Source organism: Cryphonectria parasitica, assembly GCF_011745365.1.
Source record: "Cryphonectria parasitica EP155 unplaced genomic scaffold M406scaffold_3, whole genome shotgun sequence".
In the NCBI taxonomy this organism is placed as follows: domain Eukaryota; kingdom Fungi; phylum Ascomycota; class Sordariomycetes; order Diaporthales; family Cryphonectriaceae; genus Cryphonectria; species Cryphonectria parasitica.
In genome coordinates this window covers 130,122-142,632 of record NW_024468911.1, presented here as the reverse complement: position 1 = coordinate 142,632, position 12,511 = coordinate 130,122, and the positions used below count along the sequence as shown (strand labels likewise).

The 12,511-nt window shown below is 51.9% G+C and overlaps 3 protein-coding genes across 3 annotated transcripts; 2 read left to right on the top strand and 1 right to left on the bottom strand.

The window, feature by feature from the left end:
• Positions 1-641: 641 nt before the first annotated feature.
• Positions 642-2,654, bottom strand: M406DRAFT_86207 (uncharacterized protein; the record flags this gene model as incomplete). Its single annotated transcript, XM_040926074.1, has 2 exons — positions 2,274-2,654; positions 642-2,069 (listed from the first exon to the last, which is right to left on the bottom strand). Coding segments are annotated over exons 1-2 (1,722 nt in total), but the record flags the coding sequence as incomplete, so codon positions are not given.
• Positions 2,655-6,743: 4,089 nt separating this feature from the next.
• M406DRAFT_350198 (uncharacterized protein) lies at positions 6,744-7,802 on the top strand (the record flags this gene model as incomplete). Its single annotated transcript, XM_040922532.1, has 2 exons — positions 6,744-6,848; positions 6,984-7,802. The coding sequence occupies 2 exons, from the start codon at positions 6,744-6,746 to the stop codon at positions 7,800-7,802; spliced, it is 924 nt and encodes a 307-aa protein (XP_040777616.1).
• Positions 7,803-10,274: 2,472 nt separating this feature from the next.
• M406DRAFT_254820 (subtilisin-like protein) lies at positions 10,275-12,374 on the top strand (the record flags this gene model as incomplete). Its single annotated transcript, XM_040916986.1, has 4 exons — positions 10,275-10,460; positions 10,524-10,886; positions 11,242-11,565; positions 11,664-12,374. Coding segments are annotated over 4 exons (1,584 nt in total), but the record flags the coding sequence as incomplete, so codon positions are not given.
• Between the last annotated feature and the right edge of the window lie 137 nt (positions 12,375-12,511).

The following is a 12,511-nucleotide window of genomic DNA, read 5'->3' as shown; positions in this document are numbered from 1 at the left end:
GAACCACTTTCGTGTGAAGCGTCACTTGAAACGCTATCATCGCTCCGGGTCGACTCGTAGGGAGAATGGGAATGCTCCTCGGGCTCGTACTTCTCTCCTATCTTTATAAAGTCGTGGTTCTCCTCCGGGTGGAAAATGTCCTTGTGCATGTAACAAACGAAGCACAAGACGAAGTTGGGGCACTCCATCTCCTCTGCACAGTGCCAACGTATGCCACGACAAGTCTGGTTTGCAGATCAGCACCACATTTCATCGACTCTGATGTAGTAACTTGTGAAGAACGTAGTACGCTGGAATATTTGTTTCCAGCACAAAGGTGAACAAGAGAAAAGAAAACTCACGCAAAAACAACCGGAACATGTCGATGTCTCCCCGATCCAGCCTGTTTTAGTCACATGGAAATCGTCATCCCATCTTTCGATGCTACCATCTTCGGCTTCTCTTTGCTTCTCTTCGGGTACCAGACGCCGCAACATAGCTGGGTCTGTAGAGATCGGTGATCTTATATCAAAGTACCTGGCCGTCTTTAGCGGCGACCATTCGTCGTAGAAACCTTTTCCCCTTGCCCAAGGGCTCGCACCGGCCTCAAGCAAGCTGTCACAGATCTCATCGAAATCGTAAGTGCCACCGCGGCACACCCAAAGTAGTGGCGTCCACCCATCGCAGTCGGGTACGTCCCAATGAACCCTGCTCTCTCCGGCGTCCTTGAGCATTGTCAGGTGGCTGAAGGATCCTACGGAGGCCACATAGTGCAATATGCCGCGACCTAGTTTATCCGTTGCCTCGACGTCCGATCCAAGGTCGAGGAGCGTTTGCATAAACCATGTTCCTCTTAGCACACTATAATGAATAGGCATGCGTCCAGCTTCGTCTCGGGCGTTCACCTTGGCTCCGTTCCTGACGAGCAATTCGGCGATAAGCTCGCAGTCTATATAGCCAGAGCGGGCGTTATTAATCATAGGGTGCTTGTAGCGGCCGCCACCCAAGTTCACGTCGGTCTTTTGCTCCTCCACTAGGTATTTAATCACAGCTTGAGAACCATGCCGGTCAACCATACACGCCTGCAAGATGGATTCGCCGCTGCGTTGGTCCAATTCGTTGACGTCTGCACCAGCCTCCACGAGCAGTCTTACTAACGGAAGGTCAGCATTTCTGCAGGCCATCCTCAGCGGACTGCCAAGTCTAGGGCTGCCCAGGTGGATATCTGCTCCCTTGGAAATCAGGTAGCTGGCCGCGTCACGGTGGCCTGCGTCCACAGCTTTCATCAGGTGCGAGTAGTCGTTGTCGTTCCGGGCCGAGGGATCCAGGCCTATATTCACAAGACACCGGACAACGGAGACGGTGTGCCAAGGCCCGATGTGATGGAGGACAGTATTCCCATCGTTATCGCGCTGATTCAACTCGGAGGGTGACAGATACTCCAATATGCTCCTAACAGCGTCCTCGGCCATCTCGCGCGTCTTCCCGTCGACATCAAGCCCGAAGCAAAGCAAGAGTGGGAAGCTCCCGGACCGCGTTCGATGTGTCGCATTCGCGCCCGCTTCCAGCAGCAACCGCATGATGTCGACGCGGCCGTTTCTGCAGGCGAAACAGAGCGGCGTCATGCCATCCAGATGCGGCTCATCATCTTCCGAGGTGAACTCACACTCCAGGTCGAGCTTCTCTTTGCCCTTGTAGTCCACGAGCGCCTCGACGACGTCCCTGAAGTTCCACCTGGACGCGAGGAGAAGAACAGTGCTGGCAGAGTCGGAACGCGAGTTGATATCGGCCCCCGCGTCGAGGAGCGCATTCAAGGCTGTGACATTATCGTACGCCGCATGGATCGGCCTCCAGCCGCGGGGGTTTTCTGCCCGTGCATTCACATCTGCACCGTCCTGAATCAAGCTTTTGACCAGGTCTATGTCCACATCGCCTCGCCAGACGCTTGCAAGGAGTGGCGGTCGTGATCTCTCGCCGCCGTGATTCACATCTGCACCCCGGGTCCGGAGGTAATCAAAGACTTCCCTGGTGCTGTATGCCGCCGCTGATGCAAGAGCTGTTTTGGGATGGTTGTCTGTCTTGCTCTCCCCCTCGATATCCGCGCCGTGGTCGAGTAGAAGCTTCAACATGGCCACGCTGTCCTGGAGAACGGCATGGACGACGGCAAGCTCGATGTCCTTGGTCGTATGGTTCGGTTCACAGCCCTTCATGAGCAGCATCTTGGCGATTTCAATAAAGTCGCGTTCCACTGCTTGTTGTAATGGCGACATGTCTGCGCCCTCCGCAGCCTGCACATTTGCACCATGCTCGACGAGAGCCCTGACACATTCGATATACCCTCTATTGGTGGCGAAGATCAGCGAGGTCTCGTTTGGATTCGTCCAGTCTGTCCAGCGCGTCTCAGGAGAGGCTCCTGCCTTGAGGAGGGCTTCTATGGCCCGAAAGTTTGCGTACTCGCCGGCCATCTGCAAAGGATTATGGTAGCAGCCTTCTGCTGAAGGGATGGTTTCCCCAGCATCAAGCAGGAGTTGTATGGTTTCTGGATCGCCCCATCTCGCGGCCTCATTGAGCGCCGACGTGTAACCCATCGGAGACGTGACTGTCTTGTCGGCTCCAGCGTCGAGCAGGAGTTTGGTAATGGCCTTGTGCCCTCGGCGTATGCTTACATACAATGGTGGTCCTTCCAACCGTAGATCTTCCTGTCTGGGATTCACGTTCACTTTCAGATCGATGAGTAGCTGCACAGCTCCGACATGCCCCAGCCAGACGACTCGGAACAGGATGTCATCGGCCCATTTGTCGCCCTCTGGCCAGTCACGGAAGTCGTCCATGTTCGAGGCTTCCCTGATGAGGTATTCAATAAGATCACCATCTCCGTTCGCCGCAGCCGCATCGATCGCCTCACGCATGTAGGCGGCGCTGGGCTTGGACGTTGCCATGAGGAGACGGACCAGGCTCTTGTTCCCGTGTCTGGAAGCCTCAACCATTGCCAACCAGCAGTCAGCACTGAATCTCTCGGCGCCGTAGGCATGCGACTGCACCTGTGACTGCATGCCATTCCTTAAGTGCTCTTCGACCAAGCCAAACAGTCCTGTTCTCCCCAATATCGGCAGCACAGTTGAATATCCACGGTGAATCCTAGTCAAAGGGCTGGAGAGAGCATAGTAGGCCTCAGACCAAGCTAGCATGGTGGTACGTTCCTCGAGGAACTGATTGATCTCTGCCGACAACTGTGTGTCATTCCCTGCAAGCTGGTAATGTTCAGGAAAGTACCGAACAGCATAAGCGGTCCAAGTCTCCCGTGAAGGAACCGCCGTATCCTCAACGTCTTCAAGCTCTTTGACGAGATCTTGCATCTCTGCAAGACTTGAGGGCAGGCGCAGGTGCCGCAGAGCGAGTCTCACAATCTCTGCGTGCGATATGGAAAGTGATGTGTGCGTGGTCAACGAATGCATCAAGCAGTCGTGGGCGAAATGGAGCTCGTTGTCTTTGACGACGAATTGGCCTGGAAATATCACTTCTTGAAGCAATTGCGCCATTTCCCGAGTAGACCACCCGGCGACATCCCTCTCTTCATCGCTACTGACTAAGACCTCGTCCGTGACAAGAGCTGAGGCTAGCTCTTGGACAGTCAGCGGGTGCAGAACATGCCTGACTAGCTTGACTGCCTGGTCTCTCAAGGTTTGCCATTCGGACGGGACTTGCTTCCCAAGAATGTCAAAGACACCGGTTGCAGACGATGCACGTGCAGCGCATTCTCTGAGGACTCTCAAGGAAGCCTGAACACAAGACGGCGTCTTTTTTCGTGACTTGAGCCATGCTAGTATCATCAGTTGGAGCTGGGAATCGTGGCTCAGGGCTTCCAGAGCGTCTGGAAGGGCTCTTTGAAAGGCAGGTGCACAGTCGAGAAGCAATTCTTCTCGTTGAGTGGCGACGTCAGCACCGCTGATTCTCTCATAAACAGATCTCTCGGGAAAGTCACAGATATCGACCGCGTCAACACCTTCAAGGCTCTTCTCTGTTGCGTCGGACCCTGTACCGGTGACCATGACCCTGAAACGCCACTCAGACAGAGACGCAGTATCCCGGATGGCTGTAAAGACCTGAGCTAAATCCTCGTCGATACACTCATTGATGCAGCTGAGGATCCAGCAAAAGTCCTCTGAATCTTCCAGCCACCACATGTCCTGGAAAAGATGTACAATATCCGTGAGGCAGATGGTGTGCTCTTGGCGTAGAAAGCTCGTAACCCTGGCTACCTTACGGATAGCAAAGGGCTGTATACGACTGGCAAGCTGCGCCAACAAGCTGATCATCATTCCTCGGGTGTTGTTGAAGCGACAGTCATGCCTCCGAAACCTGAAGTAGAAGCAGGAATTCCTCCAGTTCTCTTGAGCTCGATCGCTTCGATGCCCCAAGATCAGTCGTTCCGAGAGGAGCGCCATGTCGCCTTGGTCCCCACGCAGGCGGAGAAATCGAGTTCCTCTTGTGTCTGGACGGGCCCAGGTTTTATACAGGTCAAGATTCTTGAACCACGACCAGAATGGATCCTTGGAGATGCCCCTGATCATGGGGATAGTGCGGATAGGTGGACAGTGAGACAACAATATCCGACGACCAAAGGTGGAGTCTTCGGCCGAGTTCATCTGCAACCTATGCAGATCGAAGTCGGAGATGTTTTCGTCTGCCATGGCTTTGAAAAATTCATTACATTGGTCGCGAATTTCGCTTGTGTTCTCGTCGTTGCTCTTGTCACCATTGCCCTCCCCACTCATGTGTGCGAGGAGACTGTGTGGTACTAGTGTTCTGTATTGGCCTTCGAGCGGATTGGTGGTCACCCCCTGAGCCTCCTCGAGCGGAAAGCAAGCATTTCTGTCAGGCTCCTTGATCTCAAGTTAGCGGGAGCACTTTTCTTTCTTTAATATAACGGAAATTAGGAGACGCAAGACGAGAAGCAAGACTACGGTCGTGGAATTACCTGACTGGTACTAGAAACCACATTCAAGGTTCTCGCCTGGGCAGACATGTTCATGTCCACAAATTCATTGTTGATTGCATAGATCTGCTCAGCTAGACGCCTCGCTTTGTACGCGAGCCCTTTTGTGATACGAGAGCCGGGCATAGTCAGCAGACGAACTGCAACGTCCTCAGCCTCGCCAACACTACCGACAGTGTGAGGACAGTTGTAAAAGACCAGGCTTTTCGTGTCCGCAGCAAGCCCCGGGTATCGTAGAGGGGATCTCCGAGCTATGCATAATGCCTGAGAACCATATGGTGTTAACGACACTACTAAAGTCTTCTCTCGAGGGTGATATTTTATCAACCTTACCCTCTTGACAATCAATCCCCCCAGGTCACGCGAGACGAACGCCAGGGGACGTTTCTAAACTCGTGGTTCAGTTTCAGAGAAAGACATTCAGCCAAAAGAACTGTCTGGATACGTGACGGGCGTCTCACTAACCCTGGTCTCGTTGCGAGTTTTCTCGCGAATATTTTCCATTTCATCGAGGAGCAATCTTGCGAGCTTGTCGATACCATCTGTTTCCAATATAGGCATAGTACTCGAGCTCTTCGTTTCGACTTCGTAGTAGAAAAATAAACTGTTCATACTTCCTACACCCAGATCTCTCAACTCCCTTTGGGGCCATAATTCCTTTGAATCGGTGAGGTCTCTCCAGACAGACTCGCGGTCGTCACAGATTCCGTGAACGAAGGCCACGCTAGTTACCCAAGCAAAGCATGAGAGTTATTAGCAGATCCTGCTCATTAACATGTGTGTACATGTACTTTGGCCGTGGCTCACTTACTCATAGGCACACCAGGAGGCGGCAACTCCTTCCAGGTCAAGTGCGGGCACCTGTCGCGCAGGTTGTTCAGAATCCTCGACCGAAGTGACGTCTTCGCCATTCGCGAGGACCACGCTCGAGGCCTGGGAGTTTATCCTGACCTCATCGCTGTGATGAGATGAAGATTCGGAGCTCAGATCGTCCGAGGCGTCGTCGTGTTCATCAGCTGCTTTGTGGCTTGCACCGCCAGGCGGAGCCGACAAAGGGTCTTCTTCTGCACTATATTTTACTGCTTGTGATATTGTCGCTGAAGCTGAGCTTACCGACATCTTGCGAGCAATCAATAGATCTTTTTCTCTTCTCTTTTTCTTGTTCTTCTTCTCCTTCAGCTTGGTTATGTGCCTTTCGCCAATATCGCTTTTGATTGTTACCAATAGCCGCCGAGTTCTTCCTTCAACGAATAGATAGTTGCTAGAAAAGTCTTTTTCGTCGTTCGGCACTGCACAGCAGGTTTGGCCTGATTTCCAAGTCATCGGCAGCTTACCATGTATTTCGCGGCGTCGTATCGTGCGCGGAGCTCGTAAGCGGTACTGTGCGCGTAAGCACCCACTCACCCACAGGAGCGCTAAAAGGTCAGCTGAAATGAATGAAATAATGGATGGCTACCTGACTGGCAGAAGGTTCGGGCTTACTGCCTAATATAGACTCGTAGAATCCCGGGCTGGTGTGCTATCCAATGTAGCCGTACGGTATGCCGAGGAACGTGTGTGCAGACATAAATCTTTGCATAACAGGCTGCCCAAGGACTCGTTGAAAGTTTCTAGATTGTGACTCGAAAGCAATATGAGACTCTTCTAAGCGTGTGCGTGCTACAGCGAGAACATACATATTATGACCACTAGACCAGTTCTCGAGAACAAAAAAGGAATGGACGAAATTTACACTGGACTTGAAGATGCAGGGCAGCGTCTGGAGGACATGGCAGAGGACAGCTCTGCGTCTGACGATGATTTCGATATAGAACCGGAAGGGTCAGCCTACGAAATTAGTCTTCAGCCAGCTGCTGATGAAGGGAGCGGATATGTAAGTTAATTATCTCTGTCAACCCACTTATGGCGATGTTACTATCCTTCAATCCTGGCTGGTAGATTCGAAACACGTGATTCGGGATAGCAATATGCTGCGAAGCTAAGATCTCTTTTCTAACGCCGACAATAGCATACCAGGAATGACCCGCGCCAGGGGCGTCAATGGCACCGTCAAGATATCAGCCAACGCAAGGGTGCCATCAGCTTCCGCTGCAACATGATCGACGTCGTTCATGGCAAGTGGGCTCCTGACAGCGACGACTACGCGACGCTTGTGGTCTTCCTCTTCCGCTTCGACGTAAAGAAGCGGTCACGGCGCATCTCACGTGTCGAAATGACCTTCAGCTTCTTTGGCGCCAATGACGAGGACCCGTACTCGCGACCTGCCGTACACGCCATCTCATTTGATGGGTCATTTAGCCTCGCCGAGGAGAAGAACTCTGAGTCGACCACCAAGGGCGTGGAGGGGACAGCTGGGCTGACGGGGGCTCAATTCGCTGAACTATCAAGCACACTCAAGTGGGAGCGGACTGTGACACGAGATAAGAAGACGTATACGACAGTCGTGGGCAACAAGTACAGGCGCAACTACGAGTTCGGGCCAGACGACCAGGCGAACTGGGTCCTTCTCGAGAATGACACCCTGAAAACCGGCGTGCCGGTAGCGTTTCGCGCTGCGGTACTGCTGAAGAGGGAGGACAACTTGCCATTCAAGTGTGAGACGACATTCAATGTTCAAGCAGACTTGAGACACAGGCTTGAAGATTTCTTTGCGTCGAAAGTGATCGACGATCCTGTGCTGTTCAACCCACAGGTCAAGGTGGAGAGGGACATAACGCTGAAAGCCGTAAAGCACATGGACGGAAACGCGATGGGTAGTTTTGATGTCGAAGCGGTCGGCGACGTGACTTTTCTGCGTATTCGCGACAAGGCAATCAAGAATGAGTGACGATACAACTTGATGATCGTGTTGACTAGGGGCATATGATTGGCATGATACAAAGTGAAGGACCGACTTTCGATGCACCCGTCCAGGGCGAAGATGGATTGCTTCAAAGATGCGTTGCTAGGATGCCTAGGAAAGAAAGAAAAAGTTGCGTCATTGTACACCGAAAAGAAGCACCTCGAAAGCGGATACAGGAGAACATTCCACTGAAGCAGACTGTGGACAGACACTCATTTTAACGTCCATCGGTATTGAACAATCCTTCCAATTGTTTTATGCTTGAGGCATTTGTTCCGTCATCAGTAGGTGCTCGCCCTTCGGGGTCCAAAATTGAATGGCACTTCAACAAGCCCGGAGGCTGTACTGATCAGGTGTTGATCCACCGATATCCCACGCCTCAGCCTTCAAAACTCTAAGCCCGTATCAATCATTTCTTTGCAATCATTGGATGCTTGAGGCGTGATTGTCAGCTTGTCATCTCCTCGTGCATCTGAGGTGGATCAAGATCCTGGTCTGCGTGCGCAATGTGTATGGCGTGGGATTCGCACTGTCAAAGGCCCCGCTCATGCTGCCTCAATGTTGGTGTGTGATATCGCGCCAGAGAACACAGTCATCAGGTCACTTGGAAGAGGCTGAGATCCAAATCTTGGGATGCCCCTCTCTTGCATCTCTCAAACTACACTTGTGCCTGCGAAACTTCAGCCACAGTGAGCATCTCAGGAAATATGACGGAACTGTCCCCCATCGACGGGCCCGAATTTGCCCAGAATAAGGCTTTCGCCTCACAGACAACAGATGATGATGATGATGACGCCAAGAACGGCTCGTCGTCAGACTCAGAAGAAGAAGATGATGATGAGGATGAGGATGAGGATGAGGATAACGACAACGAAAAGCAGATAGAATCGAGACTGGACCAAGCCCTCGACGAATGCATAGCGAAGGTACCTAAGTACGACTTCACCACCGCCGAAGGATATGCAGAATTCTCAAATGTGTACACGGGAGTCCTCGACAAACATGTGAAGAACAATATGAAGGGCAACATCCTACACCAGATCGTCAGAAATGGGGCGGACAAATACGATCATATTGGACATGCGCTCGCGGCCATCGTGGAGCATTACTACCCGCTTCTTGACGAAGTTGAGGGACAGGATAGCATTCGTGCTCCTCTAGGTCCAGTGTTCCTTGCCGTACAACAGGATAAGCCACGGATGGTCTCGGCTATGATCAAGGGTTTTCAGAGGCTGGCAGTGACCAAAGAAAAAAAAGACGTCATGAGGAGAGTGTTGTGTAAGCTGGCTGAAGGCGAGACGTGCCTGCATTTTGCCATCAGAAACAATCTCAGAGAATCAGCAATCCAAGCTTTAGTGTCGATGGCAACTGAAGATGTCTTGTCGATTCAAGACAATCAAGGTCGCACGGTGCTACATCACGCTGTCAAATACGAGGATTGCGGCATATCAAAGAGGGCACAGACGGTGCAAATGCTTTTACAAATGGCCAATGATTCGCTCACTCTGGAGGATCATGCGAAACGTTCTGTATTTGTGCATCACGTGGTAAGCTCCCCCGAGAAAGCAAATTTGTCTTCTTACAAGCGTTTCCCAAATCTCAGAACCAATGGCCATCTCACCGTCCCGAATCTCAAGGTCATACTGACTTAATAACAGGAGACACGTAAGCAATTCAATCTCAAGTTAGAATTTGAGCTCGCGAGGCAGAAGAGCGAGGAAGAAGCTGCCGAAAAACGAGGGACAGATCCCTCGGAGAAGCTCGAGCTCAAGACAGGTCTTGACAAGCACGGAGATCGACCCAAGGAGACGGACGACACGAGAAGTCCTGCTCCCCCCAAAGATCCAAAAAGTGCCGAAAAACAGCAGTCCAGAAGTGGTAGGACCGTAGCCAAACCGGATGCGCCAAGCAGAGAAGGCCCTACCACCTTGGCGTACAACGCCCAAAAGGATGACCCCAAGGTCCTCACGCAAGGGATGGTCCGACCAAACCAGAGTGCCCGTCGTGAGTATGACCTCCCGATGACTGGAATCTCCCGGACACGTACGGATCATTTTCCCGAGAATGAGCAAAAGGCTGCCTCTCGGAACAACTCTCAGACGCGACGGCGTGAGATTGAGCTGCAAAAAGAGGAGGAAAGGAAGCGGACAGATATGAGAAGGGAAGATCAGCGCAAAATAGAAGAGGATAAGGTCAAAAAGGCGCTACAGGAGAACAAGAGAAAGAAGAGGTCCAAAGAGGAGAAGGAGGAGAGCAAGAGGAGGCGACTTCAGGACCCCGTCAAGCTCGAGGCCAGATCAGCCGAGATCCAAATGGATATCAAGCTGAACTGTATGCGGAAGCGGTCGCCTGAAGAGACCAGCCGAATTCTCTATGGCAAGAACCCAAATGGTGAGCGACAACACATACCGTGGGCATGGTAGCAGCGTGGAATACTGATCTGAGACCGGAATCCCGTCAGATGTGCAACTATACTTCGACTTCGCGGGCCCGCCAAGCGTCATGATGAGGATGTTCAAAAAGACCTTCGAGCATGTCAAGTTCGACCCAGTCTTGCAATACGTGGCCTTCCCTTCTGTCAAAGTCGAGGAGAAAGTCGACGACACAAGCATCTCCCGGAGATCACTAGGAGCCGGACGAAGGGTAAGATTTTATTCTCTCTATATACGTGCCGGTAAATGCTAATCAATCGTGAAAAAAAAATAGGACATGGTTCAGTTCTTCAACTGGCTGCGCAAGGACAAGAAGGTAACTCGGATCATGAAAGTTATTGTGGATGACTCTCAGCAGCCAGCGCATAGCGATGAGGCTATCATAGAAGCCCTTCGAGACTTCCACGTAGAGGAACTTCACTGGCTCAAGACTGATCTGGACCCAATAACCATTCGCACCGCTAGCAGTGAGATCCGCGAGCTTAAACTCCGGTGGAGCGGCAGTAACGCCACTCTTCGGGGCTGGGGTGAGCCTGATGGTCTCCCTAAGCTGGAGAATCTCAGCACTCTATATATAGAGCTTGTTCACGAGCTGGTAAGCCTGTCCTCCACTTTTTCTCAGAACCGAAAGGATAGAGTTTTTGGTCTCGTCCATACGTACATGCTGACTTGTGCATGTTTGCTAGAATCTCGAGAGTGAAGAACGGACAAAAAAGAGCTTAAGTGCATTTAAGAAAAGACTCAACTCAGGAGAGACATCATCACCATCAATGGGAAGAGATGAAACGGATGGTACCCAACCTGGGTCGAGTATTTTGAAGTCCCGAAAGATCAACGTCAAGTCCAACGTCTCTCGAGATGGATTCTACTCGACCAGCGGTCGCGGAGGTGATGGCTCGGCGTCAAAATCACGCGGTTTGGGCGAGGACCGCGACCATCAATGGCTGGACAGTATGGACAACTTTGCACAGGATCTAAACAGCACATGGGAGTATGCGAAGAAACTGAAGGGGGCACAGCAACTAGCTTCACCGGTAACTGTGGCCCTGATCGACGACGGCGTGGACCTCGTCGACCCATCGTTCCAGGACCGGCTGTACGAGGGCAAGTCCTTGAGTTTCGATCTTATTGGTGAAAACGACCCCAAGACCAGCCAGCGTGTACATTCGTACCACCACAGCGAAGGCGGTCACGGCACGGTCATGGCAAACCTCATCTTTCGTGTTTGTCCGATGGCAAAACTATACATCATCCGGATTGAGACACACAGGAATCGTGAAGGCCAGAGCCGGTTTGTGACACGCAGTGCTGCAGAGGTAAGCGCTCCTTGATGGCAGTCCGACTTTCTCTGCCTTTGTATCAGAAGGCAGTGATCCGGTACCCATTACTAAACATATACACCTGCATGATCTAGGCTATCCGCGCAGCTATTGATAAAAAAGTTAATATCATCTCCATGTCCTGGACCGTTGCTATGGATCTGGCGAAACCCAGCGATGATATGAAGGACTTGCAGAGCGCCGTACAGGCTGCTCACGATGCCAAAGTTCTCATGTTCTGTTCATCCAGTGATGGAGGCCAGTTTGTCGAGGAGACATTACCAGCCTCTGGTAACCGTGATCACGTGTTCCGCATCGGTGCGGCCAGTGCTGACGGTACCCCATTCTCGTGGGCAGGCCCTGTTGAGAAGTTGGACTACATCCTGCCCGGCGTGGATGTCGTAAAGCGGCGACCTGGTCACGGCCGCGGCAGGCTGCTGAAGGAGAAGATGGAGGAGATGAAATCTGACACAGGCTCATCAGTAGCCACAGCACTTGCAGCTGGACTGGCGGCCATGGTTCTCACGTGCGTCAAGATGGCGGCTATGCACACGGCCAGCGCGCCAGAACAGCACAAGCTAGGAGTCACCGAAGACATGGTCCAACAGCTGCAGGAACACGTGAAGATGAAAGCAGCACTGGATAACCTGGACCTCACCCCTAACAAATACTTGCAAGTGTGGTTCAAACTGAATACCTCTCAAATCTCGAGAGGGGTGAGATTCAGCGACTCCGGAGAGTCAGAGAAGCTTGAACGCATTAGCAATATGGTTTTAACGAAAGGTTTTGTTTCAAAGATTACATAATAGCTAGACTAATGTCACAATTTCCGCAACAGCACGAAACAAGTCAAGAGATTGTGAGCTATACTACTTGCTATGTGCTCTACACCTGGCATATTGAAGCATTCGATCATGATCTATGACAGATCATCCCGGATCTA